Genomic DNA, 13,306 nt, shown 5'->3' on the forward strand with positions numbered 1-13,306 from the left:
TATTAATTTATTTTTTACATATTAATTAAATAATAATAAATAACAAAACTTTTAGTTTTATTAAATTAGTTGCTGATTCAAAATCTCATTTTCTTATAATACATCTAGTAAAATATTATTATTATTATTATTAATTTTATAAATAAAACGAGAGTGATTTTAATAATTTTAATAAATTTATTTAACAATCAATTATTTAAAAAAAAATACGTCACGGTGTTTGAAATATATAAAAGGAAAAGAAAAAAAAAATTAAAAAATATTTGTTTGGTGTGTTGTACGTATTTGCATTTAACGTTTCCTTTTTTTTTTTTTTTTTCTTTCATTAAAACTTCCACCCCCAGGGTTGATTTAATTGATATTAATAATTTATGTTTTTTTATCTTTTATGTATTAAGGTATATGTCACATAAAATGTATGGCTTATCAAAAAAAAAAAAAAAAAAAAAAATGTATCGTGACTACGTTTTGGAACTGCCTCCAGTTAAAAACAAACCCGTTAATATATAATACCATTGATAAAAAAAAAAAATTCCAGTTTAATTCGTTAACAACATAACTTTTTTATAATCCTTTACATAATATTTTTTTTAATAATATGTATATAATTAAATTTACAACTTAATTAATTATCGATTTGATAAAAAAAATTAATTTTTAAATATATATATATATTTATAATATAAAAAAAAAAGTTTTCGTTTTAAATATTATTAATTTTCTTATTACAATAAAATAAAATTATTAATTATTATTTATTTTAATTAATTGTGACAATGATTGCGTATCATTTCAATATATATATTTATTATTATTTTATTTGATAATAATTTTTATAACTTTATTCAAGTATTGAAACTTATTAAACATGAATGTTTTTTTTTTACGTCGCCATTTTTTTTTTTTTTTTTCGTTCAACGATTAATTTTTTTTTTATTTACCATAAAGTTAATTTTTTTGCATTTAAAAATATGGAGATGATGTAAAATTCTTGTTTTCAAATAATAAAAACAATTTTTTTGTATACACAAATAATATCAGGTTCATGACATTCACGATCAATAAACATTGTGAATCATGACTGCATACATATATATGACGCGTGGCTTTGAATAATCAGGATCGAATATTGAAATCTCTCTCTCTCTCTCTCTCTCTTTCGTCGAACACAAGAATATATATATATATAGGATGAAGAATAAGATGATAATAATGATAGGTGGTTTGAATGATGAGGGATGACGACCGGTGTCATCTTTCTATAAAAAAAGATAAGAAAAGATGTGCTATTAAATGTACTCTCTCTCTCTTTCTCTCTATATAATTTAATGGCGTGCCTTTTTTTTCCCATAGAATAATAAATTTAATTATAAATAATTTTTATTGAAAAAAAAAAAATGAAATTCTTTTTTTTCCATTTTTTAAATTTATATATAGAAATTTTTTTTTTTTTTTTTTTTTTTAATTTTCAAAAGTTGGATTTTACTTGTGATTTTTCATTACAAAAAAAATTTTAACTACGACTAGATTTCAATAATGTTTTTAATTAATAAATGGTCTCCTTATGAAAAGTTATAATGAGATGTGGTTTTGTTACTTGCGGACCAAACGAAGCCCTTATTATTTCCGGTAAGTTAATTTAAAATCGAAATTTTAAAAAAAAAAAATTTTTTTGTTTATGTATGTATCAATTGATTTAGGATGCTGTTTGAAAAAACCATTATTGATACCTGGAGGAAGAGCTTTTGTATGGCCAATTTTTCAAGAAATTCAAAGGTACTCCCCCTTATTTTATAGTTTTTATTATTATTATTATTATTTTGAAAAGAGTTAGGTTTTGTTTACAAATTTAATTGTTTTTAGAATCAGTCTCAATATAATGACTTTATTAGTTGAAAGCCCGATTGTGTATTCTATTCAAGGTGTTCCTATATCTGTGACAGGTATTGCTCAAATTAAAATTCAGGGTCAAAATGAAGAAATGCTTTTGACTGCTTGCGAACAATTTTTGGGTAAAAATGAAGAAGAAATTGCTGGAGTTGCTCTGTTGACTTTGGAAGGTCATCAAAGAGCAATTATGGGAAGAATGACCGTTGAGGTTTTAAATTGTTCAATCATCTTTTTTCCTTTTTTTTATTTACACCATTTATACTATTTTTTCAATTATTTTTAGGAAATTTATCAAAATAGGCAAAAGTTTAGCGCCAACGTATTCGAAGTGGCTTCTTCTGATTTGGTCAATATGGGTATCACGGTTGTTTCATACACACTCAAAGACATTAGAGATGATGAAGTAATTTTTCAAGATGATTTTCTTAATTAAAATTAATTAATTGTTGTCATAATTTTTTTTATTTATTGGTAAAGGGTTATTTAAAAAGTCTTGGAATGGCTAGAACAGCTGAAGTTAAAAGAGATGCTAGAGTAGGAGAAGCAGAAGCAAAAAGAGATTCAACCATCAGAGAAGCTACTGCAGAAGAAGAAAGAATGGCTGCAAAGTAAATATATATATGCCTTCCTATAAAAAGAAATTTAAAAAAAAAATTATCATTAATCGTTTTCGTTAATTATTTTTTTTTAGATTTGCAAATGACACTGAAATAGCTAAATCTAGGAGGGATTATCAGTTGAAAAAAGCAAATTTTGATATTGAAGTGTTAAAAAAAAAAGCGGAAGCTGATATGGCATTCGAACTTGAAACGATTACTCTTAAACAGAATATTAAAGAAGAAGAGACTCAAATTAAAGTTATAGAAAGATCAGCAGAAATTAAACTTGAAGAAAAAGAAATATTAAGAAAGACTCAAGTATTAGAAGCTACAGTTAAAATTCCTGCTCAAGCAGAAAAATACAGGTCAGAAAAAGTTTCATTTATTTCAATTAATTTTAATTATTTATTAATATTTATTTAACTAATGTGTTAAATATTATCAGTGGTTTGTTCAACAAACAAAATTATGATTTTTAACACTTGAAACTTGTTTGTCTCTTTTGTTGATCCTTCCAAAAAAAATTCATTATTTCAAATTTAGACTTGAAAAATTAGCTGAAGCTAATAAGAAAAAAGTTATACTAGAAGCACAAGCAGAAGAAGAAGCCATTCGTTTAAAAGCGGAAGCGGAAGCAGTTGCTATTCTTGCTAAGGGTGAAGCAGACGCTAAACAAATGTCAAAAAAAGCAGAAGCTTGGAGTCAATACAAAGATGCAGCCGTTTTAGATATGATAATTCAAGTATTACCCAAGGTATGATGTGACAATATTTTATGTGTGATTATTTCAATTTAAAAAAAAAGGAAAGAAAAGTATTTAAATAAGGATAAAAATTACAGATTGCTGCTGAAGTAGCTGATCCATTAGCTCAAACTAAAAAAATTACTATGGTGGCCAATGGTGATGGAGATATGGGTCCTGCAAAATTGACTGATGAAGTTTTTTCAATTGTTTCAAAAATTCCTAATGTTGTAAAATCTCTTACCGGTGTAGATTTCTCACAAGTAAGTATCTATTAGCATATATAGTATACCTGAATTTTTAAATTTCAATTTAAAAAAAAAATTTTTTTTTGTTTCAGGTACTTCATTCATCTAATCAATAATTGATATGTATATGCAAGCATGGAGTTATGTGTAACTAAGCATTTTGTAAACAATATTATATTTTAAATTAATTGATAATTAATTTGAAACTAATATTTGTTTTGTTTTTATTAATTATTTGAAAACATGAGTTTAAATTAAAATTTTGATTGGTTTTTTTTTTTTAAATTTCTAAGGGAAATCATCATGAAACCAAAATCAAGTATTCATTAATAAAGAAATTCATGATAATGTTTTTTTTTCTAAATATTTTTCTTTCTCTTAGACATCTTTTAAAACTTTTAACATTACATTTTAATTTTCATTTTAAAATAATATCAAACTGTAAATACAGTTTTTAATTTAATTAAAAGCTTAAACATTCATTAGAGCATAAAAAATTATGTTTGAAAATTGAAAATCATAATTTTGTAGATTTTGTATAATTTTAAATTTGTAATACTTACAAGTATAATGCTTCAGTAAATTTCACTTCAAATTTAAAAATTTGATTAATTTAAAACAAAAAATCCTTTGCCTTGGACCACTGAAATTCAAAAAAAAAAAATGGCGCAGTTACGTTTGAATCGTCGACATTCCGCATTTTAAAGACAAAATTCTCTCGTGTCATTTACCTAAAACGTTTAGTATAAGAATTTTAAATTGTTTTTATTTTGTTGTTAATAATATTTCGTTGTTTTTTTTTATTTTCTAATTTTTCTTTTAAAGGTTTTATTTTTTTAATTATTTAAAACATGGTGCCCATTATGCAGCCCTTTATGGTGAGTATTATTAAAGGTTTCACTTTACATTTTCTTAGTGAAAAAATAAATTTATGAACATGATATAAAAACTAAAATATTTATTCATTAAAAGTATTTTAAAAATATATTTACGTATTAATGAATTAAAATTATAATTTTTATTTGTTTTAAAGGATGTGGAGAGCTCTAGATCGTATGTCGATGAATTATATTCGAATGATATGGATAAATGTTTACAAGCTATCATGTGAGTAATTTGCAGAAGTAAAAAACCTTTCAACTAAGTATTATTATGAATAAAATTATTATGTGAAATTATTATTATTCTTTTTAAGATGCTTAAAAAACTCAGTGATTGGAAGTAATCGACAAAAAGGTACTGTAATTTCACAAGGGGTTGTTCCCAGATTAATACATCTACTCAGTGATCCTAATATTCCTGATCCTGTAAAAATTCAAGCTACTGTTACATTAGGATCACTTGCAAAAGGTACTGATGAGCACATTAAAGCTTTAGTTGATTTTGGTGTTGTTCCTCATTTGCTTAATGGTAAGTTTATCACAATGTACTTTGTAATTTGATATATGTTTGATAACTTAAAAAAAAAAAAATTTCATAGTTTTATATTGAATATTGTTGTGCTTTTTTATTACTCAAAGTCATAATTTAAACCAAAATGACAAGTTAAAATTTTTCAAGTAAAATTATTTACTTTGTGAACAATAAGAATTTGATTTAATTTTAATAGGGTTAGTCAGTAATGATGTCAAATTAGTAGAATATTGTCTGTGCTGCTTGAGAAGCATATTTAAATCTCAACATGCCCCAGTAGATTTACTTTACTACGATGAAAATCTCACTTCACATTTACTCAGTTTAGCTCTTCAATCAGTTTCGAATCAAGTTTGTGTAACCACAGTTTTGGCCACAGCATGCAAAGTAAGTTTTTTTTTTAATTAAATGTATTTAATAGAAAATAATATTGAATATGAGTATAAAACTTTTTTATAGACTGCAGAAAGGCAAGCACTTTTATGCAGTCAAGGAGCTGTAGGCACTTTGGCAGCATTACTTCTTTCGTCACATTATAAAGTTCAAATGCCGACATTGTGTTGTTTGGCAAATATAACTTTTCAAAATCCAGTAGTTTCTTCAGTAGTGGCCACTACTAGGTACCAATAAGTTATTTTATAATTTTCATTATTTATTTAATGAAATTAATCAAGACTTATGCAAATAATTTTTTTGTTTAATAGCTATAATGGTAAAAGTATTCCTGAACTGGTAGTCGCTCTGACAGGTAGGTCAAGACCGACAGATGTGCAACTTGCGGCTGCAAAAGTTCTTGCAAATCTTCAAAGAGCTGGTGCCATTCCTGCTAATGATTCTAAAATATTATACAGGGCTTTACCTTGTTTAGTAAGAAAAATTTATATATTTTAATTATATTTTTGAAGATTGATTCGAAATATGTTAATATGAAAGTTGCAATATTTAAAATATTTTGATAAAACCACTCAGGTCAGACTTTGTAAAGAAGATTGTCCTCCTGCTCAAAGAGTTGAAGCTGCTGAAACGTTAGCTTTTTTAACTGAAGTTGACATGGAATTACAAAGGTTAGCTTCCATATCAAATCATTTAATACCAACTTTGGCAGGATTATTAAGGGGAATGCCATTAGCCTCTGATCACAAATTGTCGCAAGACATGAAACAAGCAGCTTTTAGGGTAAGTGCTACTCATAAACCTATATAAATTAAACCAATGAAATTAGCAGTAAAAATTTTATCGAACCTTGTTACTTTCATTTTAGGCTTTTGCTTCTTTAGGAGCCAATGATGAAGACATTCGAAAGCGAATCATTGACACGGATAATTTAATGCAACACGTTGTTGCAGGTTTAGAGGAACCTAGTCCGGGAGTTCAATTGGCTGCTGTCAGATGTTTACATTCTCTATCTAGATCCGTTCAACAATTAAGGACAACATTTCAAGTAATAAAATTATGTTTTTTTTTTTTTTTTTGAATTAACTCCTGTGTTAAACATTATGGAAATTATTTTTTTGGTCTCGAACAGGATCACAGAGTTTGGCAACCATTGATGCAATTATTAAAAGGAGACGATGATATTTTAACGGTTGCGTCTTCCACATTGTGTAACCTACTATTAGAATTTTCACCTTCTAAAGAACCAATATTAGAATCGGGTGCCATTGATCTTCTTTGCGATCTTACAAGAAGACCTGATCCTGCTCTAAGACTTAATGGTATATGGGCTCTAATGGTCAGTCAGGCAAAAAAAAAAAAATTTTTACTTTTTTTGTTTGTAAAATAATCAAATGTTTGTTTTTATCAAATGTTTGTTTTCTTTTACAGAATATGGCTTTTCAAGCTGAGCAAAAAATCAAATCTCAAATTTTAGTATCATTAGGTACAGATCAAATATTCAGATTACTTTCCGATAGCGAAGTTAGCGTTTTGATGAAAACATTAGGATTGTTAAGAAATTTACTCTCTACGAAGCCTCATATCGATCATATAATGTCCCTCCATGCTATTCAAATCATGCAGGTATAATACCTGGAAGTAAATAATATAATTTTTTAAAAATTAATTATAGCATTCCTTAAAAAAAAAAAAAATGCTTTTATTTGCAGGCCGTCATTTTAATTTTAGAAGGAAGTCATAGTGCCGAAGTGAAAGAGCAAGCTTTGTGTATTTTAGCAAATATTGCTGATGGCGATTCCGCAAAAGACTACATAATGGCAAATGAAGATGTTTTAAAAAAGCTAACCGATTACATGGCAAGAATTTAAAAAAAAATTTCTTTTTTTTTCCATTTGTTTGTTATGAAGCGTTTTAACATTTTCATTATTATTTGTTAACAGATGCATTCTAACGTTAAACTTCAAATTGCTGCAGTTTATTGCATATCAAATTTGGTTTGGAGAGAAGATGCCGGTGCATCTGAACGTCAAGTTCGTCTTAAGGATATGGGAGTGTATAAATTATTGCAACAATTAATCATGACATCCGATACGGCTTTGTTCGATAAGTAAGAGAGGGATTCCATCTTTTTTCTAGATTATATATATATATATAAATTATTAATTTAATTACATCGCGACGCGTACATTTTATCATTTTAGAGTCAAAACTGCCATGACACAGTTTTCGGAAGCATGATGTTCAGAGTTATTTTTCGAGGGTTTTCTTGACTGACAGCTCAGTGTTAATTTAAAATATTAAATTTTTCCTTGTCAAGATTCTTCGGAGATAATTTTTTTTTATAAAAAGTAATAGTAATAATTTTGTTAAAAAAATCATTAAAAATCATCCTTGAATGCCTCCATTTTCCAAAAAAAAAATTTAAATATTGTAAAAGGTTTTTTTTTTTCATAAAACAATATCAAACATGCCAAATAATTTAATTTTAAGTAAATTATATATATAAATAAATATAAATATATTTAAGTAAGAATTAAATTTTTGAAATTTAAAAAAAAAAAATTTAACACTTTTTTTCATCAAACATTAAATTTGAAATCGGAAAGGATGATGTTGGGAAAAAAAAATTTTTCCGATTGGATTTTATTTTTAATTACTTTTTATTGATTAAATTAAAATTTAAAAATAAATTCGCGGTAACTAAGCAAGAATAAAATACAAAAAAAAAAAAAAAAAAAAACCCTAAACCGATAATAAATTATTATTATTATATTAATGTAAATACGCATAGAGTAAAAAAATTTTTTTTTTTTTTAATTTGAAAAGACTCCCCATTGCCAAAAAAAAAACATTATTAAAAAAATAATAGTTAATTTAAAATAATTTATTTTTTATTTTAAAGTGACATGCATTTAACCAATGATAATAATAATAATTATAACTACAATGTAATAAAAGGAATAAACAAATTTCACACTGGAGAAACTTTCTCTCCCATTTATGATTTTTTTTTTTTTTTTTACAAAATTCAATGGTCGATTCGAAAAATTTTTTTTTTTAAGTACAGAAAAAACAAAAAAACAGTAAAACCCTTTCACCAATACAAATTGGATTTTTTAAATTAAAATTATTTAGCAATTACGATCCGAATTCTCTAATTTTTTTCCAACAGCATCTGGATCGGCTAATGGATCTAAATCTGCAAATAAACTAAACCAGGTAGACATGTCTTTACCAGATTTTGGATTCTGAAAAAAAAAACGCCATATTACTCCAAAAATTATAAAAACGATTCGATAAATTTTAATTTATTTTCTTACCTTTTGAGGCATTTGTAAGCTCGAATCTTGAGCACTAAACTTCTCAGGCTGCAATCCTTCTATAAAAATAAAAAAAAAAAAACATGATTTAATGTGATGATGATGATGATGATAACTATTATCTAACAAAAAAAAAAAAATAAATAAATAAAATTACCGAGATCAAACTTGTGACTTCTTAATTGCATTTTGTTAAGTAAAGTAGAAGGCAAACAATTTGAATTATCGTTTGATGTCAATTGAATTTCACCGCATAATTCTTCTTTAATTTCTTTTGATGAAAATGATTTAGCCGACTCGTCTTTAACTTGGAAAAGTTCTTCCCATTCTTTCGACCAATTTTCATCGATTCCTTTGTCGGCAAATATATCACCTAATAATTGTATTCCGTTTGAAGAATCGCTCGTTTCGTTTGTCAGTGTGAGATTTTCTAAATCTAAAAGAGGTTGAGAAACGGGAGCTACAACAGCACATTCTTCAGGATTTATTTTTTTAGATTCTTGTAACGACTTTTTTTCTTCGCTTGCAACATCTTTATATTCAGAGTCGAAAAACAGTAAGCTGTAAATGAAAAATTTATTTTTTATAAATATTTATTTCCCTATAAAATAAATATATATATATACATATATATATTTTTACATGTCTTTATCCTCTTCTTGTTTTTCAGATTCACCCTCACTCGGTTTGTTTTCATTGGTTTGTAATTGTTCTGCTAGTTTTAAAGACGGTTCTGCCAATTCTTTAATCACGCAAAAATCATAATGCTGATATCCTAAAATTAAAGCAGACATTCCAATAACAAATGTAACAACAGCAATTTACTTAATAAGTTTCTCGGTTTTTTTGTTATTTTTTTGAGAAGAGTTATAATTAGTTAAACGAAAAAAAAAAAAAACTAAACATTTTAAAGTTAATTAGTGTTGTTAGAATTAAGACCAACCTTTAAAACTGTTAGCAATTGTTAGATAAGCATTAGAAGTTTTTTCACAATACTGTAAAAGGTTATTATGATAAAGAACAAGAGCATGAGAAAACATATTGCAGCGAGCTGCTGCCAACAAATCAATTTTTTGAAGGCAGTCTAATTTGGATTTATCAAATCTCATTTTGCTTCGTCTTACTTGGCCCTGAACCTGGAACATTATCCATTCAGGCACATGATATATATATATATATATATATTAAATATTTTATTTGTCAGTTATTAGTTGTATTAAAATTTATAAATAGTATAAACAAAAAATTTTAAACCTTTCGAAATTTGTCTAAATGTTTCTCTGGATCCAACTCTTGAGAGACGTCTTTCATCCAGCTAAGAGCAGCTCGATATTCAATTCTTTGCTTTTCCATAGCTTTTAATGTAGACAATGTATCTGAAATTGCCCTTTGCCTGAAAGTTTCAACTTCCTGAGATAATCTTAGAAGAGGAGTTCTCAAAATAAGCTGTTGTTGTCCGGAAAATGAAAGAGATTTTCCTACATTTGTCATCATTTTTCCAGCTCTTGTTTTGTCTATTTTCCCAGCTTCTTTTAAAAATCTACCCATTGAGTTTTGTTCCTGTGCTAAACCTACAAAAAGTGTTAAGAGTTAAATGTTTAAATACAAAAATTTAATTAAAAATTTTCTAAAAATTCCTTTTGAGTTATAAGACCTTTTTTAAATTTTATTTGTATTTTATTAAAAAAAAATACTTACAACAAATTCTTTCTTGATATTGATCTATAATTTTGTGTAATTCTAAACAACTATCTTGAATAGATCTAAAAAGCTCCAATTTTGCATCAAGTTCAGCATCACAAGCAACTACACAATCATCTTCTTTTTTTCCAATTTTTTTAAAAACATTTTGCTTTGTTATCCAATAATGTCGTTCAACTTTGGTAATAGTAGAGTCTGGCGCGGCATCTCTAAAATATTGTCCTTGGCTAAAATGGAAATATGTTTAAATTACAAACTTTTTTTTTTTATAATCACAACAAAAATTTTTACGAAAATTCAATTTAAAAAATTTTTTCTTTTTAAGTTGCTAATAAAATGTCAATATTTGAAACACGTAGATATACTTTTATTTTATTAATTTAAATGTATATATGTGTAAAGAGTAAAAGTATTTTTAAAATAATTGCTAAACAAATAACAATTCTAATAAAATTTAAAAAGAAACCATTATACATACTAGGAATTCATTTTAGTAATTAAATAAGAAAGTAATTTTTTAATATTATCTGTTTCACGTCACATATAGTTTACATTGATAACACCCTCCATGTCAGAGGTTGTGTCAAAGTTTTAAAGCGCGTTCAGGAATTGTAAGTTTATACTGTTTTAATTTGAGGGAAATTTTTTTTTTACGTAATAAGATTGGTAATTTGATTTGAAAGTAAAAGTGTAACAATTGATGCCAGCTGGTATTTTGTTTATTTTTTAAGTGCGGGTTATTTTCAAACAATGATATCATTTTTAAAAATATTTCATGATACACTTCATGTTTTATTAAAAATTAAATGTAAAACGATCGACTAATTCTAGTGTTTATCGTAAATCTACAGTTTAAGTTGTCTTAATATTTCATTTATTATTTAATGCCAAAAATAAATATATATAATATGAAATTACTAAGTTATCCTATAATAAAATATCGTACAAAAACCAGACTGCGCATATCTAAAGAACCAGGACTCATTGTCTGGATATCTTTTATTTCTATTATTTTTATTGGACTTCTTACAGACTTTTATTTAATCCCTGGTACGATAATTTAAGTTTTAAATAAACAAAGTTTAAAAGTTTAACAAGTCATAAGTTAAGTTTTTAAATTTGGTATTTGTAAAAAAAAATTAAATTTTTTACCTTTTAATTTTTAATAAAATTTAAATATTATTTATGTATTTGTTTTGTCAATAATTATATTACAACAAATTCGAAATAAAAACCTATTTATTTTAAATTATTCTTTGCAAAAGTTGTTTTTATTTGTATTTATTTTAAGTTTATCTCTTACTACATTTATTATTAATATCATTAATTTTAATATTAATTACATTACATTAGAAATTCTATATATATATTTGCTTTTATTATATGATAAAAGTAATGTTAAATTAAATTTAAAAAGGTTTAAAGATAATTTTTAATTTATAGATTATTTTATACTCCATGCTGCTTTTTTATCAATGTGCCTTATATTCTGCCTTCGTTTTATGAAAACTTGGGATTTAATAATGGATAGGGAAGAAGATTTAGGAATAGTCATTAGTAGGAGTTGGTATCAAATTCTTAGTATAAAAATACCTGATAAAAATATTTTAAGATTTCCATTATCAGAAATCTCATCTGTGGTAGTCACATCTGAAAATGCTATTGACATAAAAAGAGCCAATGGATTAACAGTCCAAATATTATCTGAAGAAAAAAATTACAAGTAAGAATATTAATAGTTTTAATAAATTTTAAAAAAAAGTTTTCAATATATTGTTATTATCCCATATTTAATGTTTACATTTTTCAATATTTATAAACAATAACAATTTTACCATGGACATCAAATCCGCTGTCTTCTCTAGAAGCGAAGCTTCTATACTACAAACTATGATAAATATTTTATAATTATTTTACAGATTATTAAAAAAGTTAAGAAAAGCAATATCTGTGTTTCTTTGCTTAGAAAGAATGGAAAAAATAACAAATGAATGTAATATTTTTTATGATTGGGATATTGATCCTTGGAGTAGTTCTTCTTCAGAATTATCTGAAAATCAAGAATCTGATTTAGAAATTTTGGATAATAATACAATTCAAAATGATATTAGTGAAGAATCTCAATTTTTTTATGGTAGTAATATAAAAATTATTACTGGAGTATTATAGTGGACATTAAAAATTATTTTGACTGCTGTACATATAAAATATGTATAAAGGTATGTATGTATTAAATATGTATAATGTGAAATATGTAGCCTTCTCGAAGGTAAAACATTTTTTATTTTATAATTAATTGCCAAAATTGAATTCATTTGTATTGAAATACTTTTTTTTTTTTTTGTTAATTCAGGAGAAATGTATTTCGCACTAACCTCTCGAGGTAGCAGGGAGAATGTGGGACTCAGCCAAAACCAATACCCTACTAAAACTCCTGAATGTGTATCACCATGCTGCTTTTTTTTGCAAAAGTGGGAATCCATGGCTGTCATCATATATCTTAAATTTGCTTTCTTGAATTTTGACTGCACTTCTTTATAATCCACCTAAGGTGCAGCATGCTTACATATAAAGTCGTCTGGAGTAACACCTTTGAGAATATATTCTTTGGCTTGGGATGTGACCTATTATCTCAATTGGTAATGTACCACAAATACAATATTTAAGGTTATGGAAATACTTATATTCACTAATCTTGACAATATGCAAATTAGCAACTTTCTCCATATTTGATTTATATACTTTGACAGAGTAGCATAAGTCAGTTTGTCCCTGCTCGCTACTCTGACTTTGTACATTTGTATTAAAATACTGCATTTATATATATCTTATTTTTTCATTATTTGCCATCATCAATTATTTGCATTATGTGATTTTTTCTAGAATTTTTCTTTATTTTTTTGATGTGTTTATACAACTCAAACAGGATAATAAATTGCTTTTCAAAAATTCTTCAAAACGCATCGTATATCTTAACTTTATATTGATTTATTTCAT

The 13,306-nt window shown here is 25.7% G+C and overlaps 4 protein-coding genes across 4 annotated transcripts; 3 read left to right on the forward strand and 1 right to left on the reverse strand.

The window, feature by feature from the left end:
- Window positions 1–1,577: 1,577 nt before the first annotated feature.
- Phum_PHUM186500 (Flotillin-1, putative) lies at window positions 1,578–3,509 on the forward strand (the record flags this gene model as incomplete). Its single annotated transcript, XM_002425197.1, has 8 exons — window positions 1,578–1,629; window positions 1,701–1,776; window positions 1,864–2,098; window positions 2,174–2,293; window positions 2,368–2,498; window positions 2,582–2,854; window positions 3,033–3,243; window positions 3,330–3,509. 8 exons carry the CDS (start codon window positions 1,578–1,580, stop codon window positions 3,507–3,509), a joined length of 1,278 nt encoding a protein of 425 aa, XP_002425242.1.
- Window positions 3,510–4,330: 821 nt separating this feature from the next.
- On the forward strand, window positions 4,331–7,526 carry Phum_PHUM186510 (Sperm-associated antigen, putative; the record flags this gene model as incomplete). The annotated part of the gene is made up of 13 exons (XM_002425198.1): window positions 4,331–4,357; window positions 4,513–4,586; window positions 4,675–4,889; window positions 5,089–5,279; window positions 5,352–5,512; window positions 5,597–5,759; window positions 5,862–6,068; window positions 6,154–6,333; window positions 6,418–6,624; window positions 6,717–6,911; window positions 6,998–7,144; window positions 7,229–7,395; window positions 7,490–7,526. The coding sequence occupies 13 exons, from the start codon at window positions 4,331–4,333 to the stop codon at window positions 7,524–7,526; spliced, it is 1,971 nt and encodes a 656-aa protein (XP_002425243.1).
- A 733-nt stretch (window positions 7,527–8,259) lies between these two features.
- Window positions 8,260–10,798, reverse strand: Phum_PHUM186520 (Islet cell autoantigen, putative; the record flags this gene model as incomplete). Its single annotated transcript, XM_002425199.1, has 9 exons — window positions 8,260–8,279; window positions 8,431–8,536; window positions 8,609–8,664; window positions 8,784–9,169; window positions 9,251–9,383; window positions 9,552–9,744; window positions 9,863–10,179; window positions 10,307–10,536; window positions 10,788–10,798. 9 exons carry the CDS (start codon window positions 10,796–10,798, stop codon window positions 8,260–8,262), a joined length of 1,452 nt encoding a protein of 483 aa, XP_002425244.1.
- A 1,034-nt stretch (window positions 10,799–11,832) lies between these two features.
- On the forward strand, window positions 11,833–12,478 carry Phum_PHUM186530 (uncharacterized protein; the record flags this gene model as incomplete). The annotated part of the gene is made up of 2 exons (XM_002425200.1): window positions 11,833–12,032; window positions 12,247–12,478. The coding sequence occupies 2 exons, from the start codon at window positions 11,833–11,835 to the stop codon at window positions 12,476–12,478; spliced, it is 432 nt and encodes a 143-aa protein (XP_002425245.1).
- Between the last annotated feature and the right edge of the window lie 828 nt (window positions 12,479–13,306).

This window comes from Pediculus humanus, genomic scaffold (assembly GCF_000006295.1).
Source record: "Pediculus humanus corporis 1103172107537 genomic scaffold, whole genome shotgun sequence".
Lineage (NCBI taxonomy): Eukaryota > Metazoa > Arthropoda > Insecta > Psocodea > Pediculidae > Pediculus > Pediculus humanus.